General features: G+C 41.8%; 1 protein-coding gene across 1 annotated transcript; it reads right to left on the minus strand.

Annotated features, from left to right (window-relative positions):
- Positions 1 to 4156, minus strand: ticam1 (toll-like receptor adaptor molecule 1). The gene is made up of 2 exons (XM_049598822.1): positions 3758 to 4156; positions 1 to 3559 (listed from the first exon to the last, which is right to left on the minus strand). Exon 2 carries the CDS (start codon positions 3455 to 3457, stop codon positions 1697 to 1699), a length of 1761 nt encoding a protein of 586 aa, XP_049454779.1. The 5' UTR covers positions 3458 to 3559; positions 3758 to 4156; the 3' UTR covers positions 1 to 1696.
- Positions 4157 to 7374: the final 3218 nt, after the last annotated feature.

Consider the following 7374-nt stretch of genomic DNA (forward strand, 5'->3'; position numbering starts at 1 on the left):
AAAAAGCAAAAAAAAAAAAAAAAAGATTTATTTTTTAAAAAAATGGGGGAGGATCTCATAAAGCCCCAACACAGGTCCAGGCTAAACCCCTAAAAAGCCCCCGAAAGTCCTCAACCCCTAGCATTGCCACTGCATACACCTGTGCAGGGCTGCTGTACCTGGCTGTAAAATATGTGATCTCTCTGTCACACAGTGTCAATGCCAGTTATTTTAGTTCATAGATTTAGTTAATAAGTCATTTAATTGAAAAAATAAAGATTTTTGAAGATGTTTAGATGAGCTACAGGCATTGGTATTTGTTATGGGCATGTCTATGTATTTCATTTGATATATATTATGTTAATGACATTAATGTTTACTAAGTGGCCCCTGGCCTCCTGTCATTTTGCAAAAGTGGCCCCCAGGCAAAGCAAGTTAAGTATCCCTGCTGTAGAGATTTACACCACTCAACATAAGAGGGAGAAATGTGCTCGGTACTCCACTACTTTAGCTGACGACTTTATTCAAGTTACTGAAGGTCAACGTTAGACAAGCCTACTTTTTAACACCAAGCACTTTACATTTTATTTAAGTACTTGTTCACTTTAAGTTGTGTGTTGCTACATTTGTTCAATAAAGGGTTTGAATACTTTTTCTATTCCTGATTAAAAGCAAAATAAGATGTTACAGTGGTGCAGATCAGGTAGAAAACAAGCATACACATACATTTGGGTTGTGGCTCCAGCAACAGACATGGAAGTGTGTTTTTACCTGACCTCCTCAGGTAGTTTCTCTCACTGCTTGTCCTCATTTTCAGTCTGAACTATTAAAAGCAACCTGTCTGAGAATCTTAGGGTGCAGTTTGTCTCAGAGACAAAAAGTCAGATATATGTGGGAAGGTTCTAGGAGCGTAAGCATTAACTTCAGCCTATCAGTGACATATTTCTCTGTTGGTTACTGGCAACTCTCCAACTTTTGCTGCTGTCACCCTCAGACAGCAGACGTGACAGAGAGTTGTCACAGAGACAGGAAGATGATGAGATGATATAAAAGTCAAGGTCAGACAAGGATATAACATATTATGGAGACTGTATTGCATGCTTCAAACTTGATCTCCTCACCAAAAATGTTAAAGGCTCATAGTTACTCAGTTACTCTTATACAAAGCTGTACCTTCACGATTAATTTCATGATCTGAATCTGCAAACACAGACAAGAACACTTAAAATAATATGGTAAACACTGACATTAAAAGTTTATTTAATCTTGTTTAGCTCCCATAAACCAAAGCAGTGATGCTACTGGATGACACTGCACTTCAAAGATCCTGAGGAGCACTGAGTGTGTAACAACATCGCTCCCTAGTGTCCACAGTGGGTTCATACAGTCAGTGAGATCTGGAGGCATGCATCACACACTGGGTCAGTAGATGGCAGTCCTCTGCTAAATAATCATCTGAAGCCCTCGTTCTGCTCAATAGACTCTCTTTACAGCGTCCTCTGAAATCCATAAGATGGCACTTAATTGCACTTTCAACGGTTTTATTGAATTTTCTCTCACCAACAGGTTTAAATACAATAAAACAGTCTGCAGTGAATACCTCGCCGTGGCTCTAACAGCCCTGACATTTTAGTGTTCAGACAAGAAGTGTGATTATTGCTCTCATTTTCTACAAACACACCAACTCTAGAGGATGTCTTTGTTTTCATCATTAAGGTTATTGCTCTTCCTCTCTATAAATTGAATCTTCATTGTCTGGACTACCACTCAAATCCACATTCATTCGAGAATCATTACCAATCATAATGTACTTAGCATTATTAATGTGAATATTTGGTTGTTGTTGTTGCCACTGACCCCCGTCCTGTTGTGGTTGCGTGAGAAGAAGTCTTTGTTCCATATAAAGGTTGAGTTTCTCTGTCTCTAGCAACTCTGCTGCTGTACACTCTCTGATCAGCTGCTTCTGGTGCTGGTTTAAATGCTTTAGTCTCTCCTGCCTCTCTATCTGCATTTTCACCCTCTGCTCTGCAGTCCAGATTTTCTTCTGGTTTCTAATCTTCACTGGAGACAAGACCTTTTGTATTTTCCTCGTGAAGCTCTTGTCCTCCACGAGTGGAATTATTGTCTGCAAAACCATGGGGAGGCTGTGTCTGGGCATGCTGTTCTCTCGTGGCAGCAGAGGGATGACAGTGTTGTGCTTGTATTTTTTGTTTATGGAGTTGATAAGGGCAGAGTCCGTCTTCATCTCCAGCAAGCGAGTGTTGAAATTGTGGGTGAGCAGCAGGATAGTGAAGGCCGAGTTGCTGATGGCATCCTCGACACACCTCAGGGTGCTCTTCCCAGGGAGGGCAAAGTCCCCAGAGAAAGTTGCACCTTCACTATCACTCTCCAGGACTGTTTCCAGTTTCTCCCTCATGCTCTCGGCCATATCTGCATCCTCAGGTGCATGCAAGATGACAAATGCATAAAACGTTGCCTCTTCTTCCTCTTCTGCATCTATAGTTTCACACATTTCATCCATAGCAGGCATCATGGGTAGAAACATGTTTGCTGCAGCTGGTAGTGCAAAGTTTGGTCCAGTGGTTGGTTTGGTGATTTGGTTAAGAGTCTCACTCCGAGAGACAAGGCTGCTCTCTGTGGTTAATGATTCATTCTTTGAGTGTTTATTTGCGCCAAACGCTGGAGGTTGACTGGACCTAGGCTCAGATGTGTGAGATTGCCGAGGTGCTTCACATTCACTAACACGGACATGTTGTTTGGATTCACCTGATGCTTCAGGAGTAATTTTGTCGCCTTGAAATGGGGCTGTTGGAGGAATGCTTATCTCTAAATGAGTGGGGTATGAGGGCATTGAAGAGGTCACCTGCAATGGGCTCGGCAGACTGTGAGCGCTCGCTGACTGATCCTGAGACAGGGTAACTTTTAAAGTCATGCTTCCTCCACCCAGGCTGCTAAGAGGATCACGGTAAGACCCTGACTTGAGATCCTTTGGGAAGCACATCATCTCTGCAAACTCAGGCCCACAGACGACTTTAGCTTCCTCTCTGAGTTGATCATACTCCAGATCCTCACAATTGCCGACACCGGAGAGGGCTCTCTTATACGCCAGATTCCTCAGATGTGAATCACACAGCCTTTGTTCTGACAACACTTTAAAAATACGAGGCAATGCTGACAAAGGCTCTCCTGGATGCTCTTGACCACACTGAACGGCAAAATCGTCTAATTTGCCTCCACTGTTCTGCCACTTCTCAGCTATGTGTTTAGCTAAGTAGTTGCCCTTCAGCATCTGGAGTTTGTTCAGGGCCCGCTCCTCTTTCTGGAGAATAATCAGACATAAGGCGTGTACGATATTATCTTCAGGAGACTCGCCCAGCTGGAATGTCAGGCTTAGGAGTCGCTGCGGAGGTGCTTTGACTAGTATGTCAAAGACGTCTCTCAGTCCCGTCCCGTGGACCTCTTGCCCCCCTTGACTCATCTTCAGTTTTATGTGCTTCAGAGGCCGACAGGATCACATGTGATTTTCAGACATATTCATTAAGTCTTCATAAACTTTGATGAAGAGAGAGGTGCACAATTTCTGTGAAGAGATCAACAAACATCAGAAAGTATACAGTCAACATTTATGATCACATGTTGGACATTTCGTACTGACTGCATGTTACAAAAGCTGTAAAACTATTTGTACACGTAGCCAAAATGCAATTTAATGGATAAGACTTGATCCACACGTTCACACAAACACAATAACAATCATAAACTTGATGACACAACTTACTGGCACGGATTCCTCGGAGCCATGGCACTGGGTAAAGTTTGTGTGTTTCCACTTCAAATAAGGAAGTCACTAAACATGTCTCTTGTTCAGTTCAACTCAACCAGTAAAAAACTTTTCTCTAAACAGGAAGCTCTTAGTGCACAGCTGAGGTCAAACACAGGACACCTCTGTTGCGTCTTGTCAAACTTTTGGTCCAGAGTTTATCAGTGACCATACCTCAGTCGGCTGCAGGCCTCTGCCATTTTGAAAAACTTCTAGCAACATACTGATGATGTCACAGGTTGTGCACTAAGGGAGCTCATGAGGGACAAAAGACAGAAGCAGGAAGAAGGGAAAGCATAGTTCTCCATAACATAGAAGAAGTTCCTCCATCCTTTATAGACACTAATGCACATTCACCAGAACTGCTGCTCACTTCTATAAAACAGTGTCAACTTTTGTTCATTTTGATTTCTCACAACATAGCAGGCCTGCTAAAAAAAAAAAGAAAAAAAAACACACTTGAGATAAGTGTGGACGTCTTTAGCGCCTCGTGCACAATGGGTGCAGAAGAGAGAAGAATTCTGGCTTTTCTCCCCCCGTCTGAGAGGCAAGTGTATTTTTATCCACGGAGGAAACCTCCAACCCTGTATTTACCAGGGGTGGGGTCACACCAGGCAGAGTGCAAGCCAGCATCAAATCCCTCAATACAGTGCAGACAGAGAACTTCTCTGTTCTTAGTGCTGAGTGCAGTGTGATATGTTTACTGTGTGACCACTTCTGAAGGATTACAGTAACTCCATAGGAAGTGTGGTTTCTATGTATATTGTGGCGTTGGTATGTATGCATCTATACAGAATAAAGTATTCAGCTGAGCTCATGCCACCACGACCACAGCTCTGTTGTTTTAAGCATAAATCATACCAACTAAGGGACTGTATGAAAATTATTAGGGGTCAAGGAGCGTGGAGGAGGGGTCAGGAAAAACAGATGGTTCACTTTTGGCTGAAAGGACAGTACTTTGACTTTTCTGGGTCTTTGTTTTATAACAATATCAAGGGGTACAGTTACTGGGGTTTGGGACTGTATTAGTTCTATGATCAGGGATTGTGTTCAATAGCATTTTCACAAATCTGAAGCCTTTAGAGGTCCAGTGTGTCCATAGGTGCACCTATAGTCAGCAACAGTGTATAATATTCTATGTTTTCATAATCACCCCAAACTAAAACTTGTCGTGCTTTTGTTACCTTAAAAATTAGCTGTTTATATCTACATACGGAGCAGTATGGCGAGTGTCCACCATGTTGTTTCTGCATTAGCCCACAGTGGACAAGACAAACATTTGCCCTTTTTACACAGATATCACACTATAGGGCCACTAAAAAGTCCCTTCTTTATGCTGCCTTTGCATTTTTACACAGCACCAAACAAGGGCACATCATACTGCTTCAGTGTGTGTTTTATTTGTCATCTTTGTTTACCTTTATTTAGCCAGAAAAAACCTCTTGAGATTAAACATCTCTTTTTCAAGAGTGTCCTTGCCAAGACAGGCAGCAACATAACAGACAGACAACTTCAAACAAAAATATAGAATGGAAATGTAAAGCTCTAAAACAAGCAATATAAAACATGCAATGAGATTCCTACAAAGAAAAGCCAAAAAGTATGTAAATATATACTAAAAATGAACCATAAATACACAAAAATGGCAACTACACATGAATGCAAAGACCAGCTAAGACACAGTATAGCACTGGCATATGCCACAGTGTGTTCAATCTTCTATATGCCAATGTAGACAGCATGGCAGCTTCGCAGAAGCAAAAGAGGCGTGACAGGCGTGAACCGTAACACAACAGCATCTGCCTCTACTGTGACATACAACATATACATTGGCAGCACTTTGGAAACAATTACTGTAGTAAAGATTCCTATTTTCCTTTATTGTGACATTACTTTTCTTATTTTGACATGCTCTACTTACCTCACTTCCTTTCCTCAGCACTGATTGGTTCCTTTCACTCTCTGTTCACTCATTAACCTCACTGAGTTCACCTGCTCACTCCTATTTAAACCCTGTACACCCTTCCACTCATACTTTTTTCATCATCACATGGAGCGGCAGTGCTGGTAAACAGAGTTTCTTTCTCTTTAGTTGATCCTGTACATTAATAGTTTAAGAGCATTATTTATCCTTATTAAGGTGGACATTTGTTTAATTTGAATCAAGTTTTTGTATTTGTTTCTTTCGGTTCCACAGTCCATGTGTTTGCTTCCCCCTTTATGATTAAAGGAGCTATATGTAAGAAATCTAAAGCAAATAGTCATAAAATCCTCCTAATATGTCACAGAGACTAAGGAATAATGTTCATATAACATACTGATCTCACCGACAACAATAGTACGGCCAGAATATTCGCATTTAAAAAAAATTTTTACGGCCCGCAAATCATGTTTATGTTTTGAATTTGTGTTTTGGCCTGTTGCGCCACCCACTGCCGTCTACCAGTCACGCAGTCAGTAGAGTCTCAGCATCAGTTACAGTTACAACTGAGCTACAGCAGCACAGCAAGCAGCATTAGCAGTGTCCCGGTACATAGCATTAGCAGTCTCCTCAGCTGTATCCCAGCAGCAGCTTTAGCAGCAGAGAAGCCGGACTTACTCGAACGGTCCACTGGAAAACCGAAGATCAAGGATGCGGCGATGCGGCGATGCGGCGATGCGGCCTTGCCACGGCAGCCGCTCGTGGGCAAACAAATCAGTCTCCAGCGTGCTGCTGTCCAGCAACCTCGAATCTGTAGGGGAGGGGGGGCAGACACGACTTGCAGCAGTATTTTGAATTTGAGTGCAGTAACCATTTTGGCCACATTCTTACATACAGCGCCTTTGACTATGATTGCGTGAGTTTAGAAAATAAACCTTTGAGTAGATCTCTCCTTCTGAACCAGAATAACAATGGCATTAACATGGCAGTAACAGTAATTAAGCATCCCTGTTATATGGCGACTGATCCTGGCCCTCATTGTTTTCCCAATTTGAGGACATTTTTTGCTTTTTTCTTCAAATTTGAGTTAGCTGCTAACCACTATTAGCTATTTTTTAAATCTCCTGAAAGTGAGACTTCGTGAAAACGTCGCACCTGTGCTGCGCATGATCCCTTCCTGCCGACTCTCCCGTTTATGCAGACATTGTTCCGATACTGTTACTACCTTCGATGCCATCTTAAAGGCAAGACAACTCTGTCCCCCCGTTCCATGATTGTACCTTTTTATACATAACAGTGAGACGGCATAACAACGTGAAATTCCCACTTTGAAGAGATAGTGTTAAAGGGGCTACTGACTCTAGATAGGGATACTTGCATTTTCATGTTTTCGTGATTTCACATGTGGCTTTGACAAATGAATTATATGGAAACTGATTATAGTTATTAATTATTTTTTTAACATTTTATTTTTTATATAACAATGTTGTAGGCCTAAAGAAATTCTTACATTCCCCAACTGTGAAAATGTGAAGCCTCTATACTGAATAAAAAATGTTTTAACATCTAAACTAAAATGTGTGTAATACATCTACTGCCTGGCACCTTTTCCTTGAAATTTTGCCGAACCTCGATAGCAGTGGCTAGTCTTAAG

The sequence above is a fragment of the Epinephelus fuscoguttatus genome, linkage group LG15 (genome assembly GCF_011397635.1).
Source record: "Epinephelus fuscoguttatus linkage group LG15, E.fuscoguttatus.final_Chr_v1".
NCBI classification, from domain to species: domain Eukaryota; kingdom Metazoa; phylum Chordata; class Actinopteri; order Perciformes; family Serranidae; genus Epinephelus; species Epinephelus fuscoguttatus.

Bases quoted from the DNA above. Each gene is read 5' to 3' on its own strand.
- ticam1 (XM_049598822.1), bottom strand. From the start codon at position 3,457: ATGAGTCAAGGGGGGCAAGAGGTCCACGGGACGGGACTGAGAGACGTC.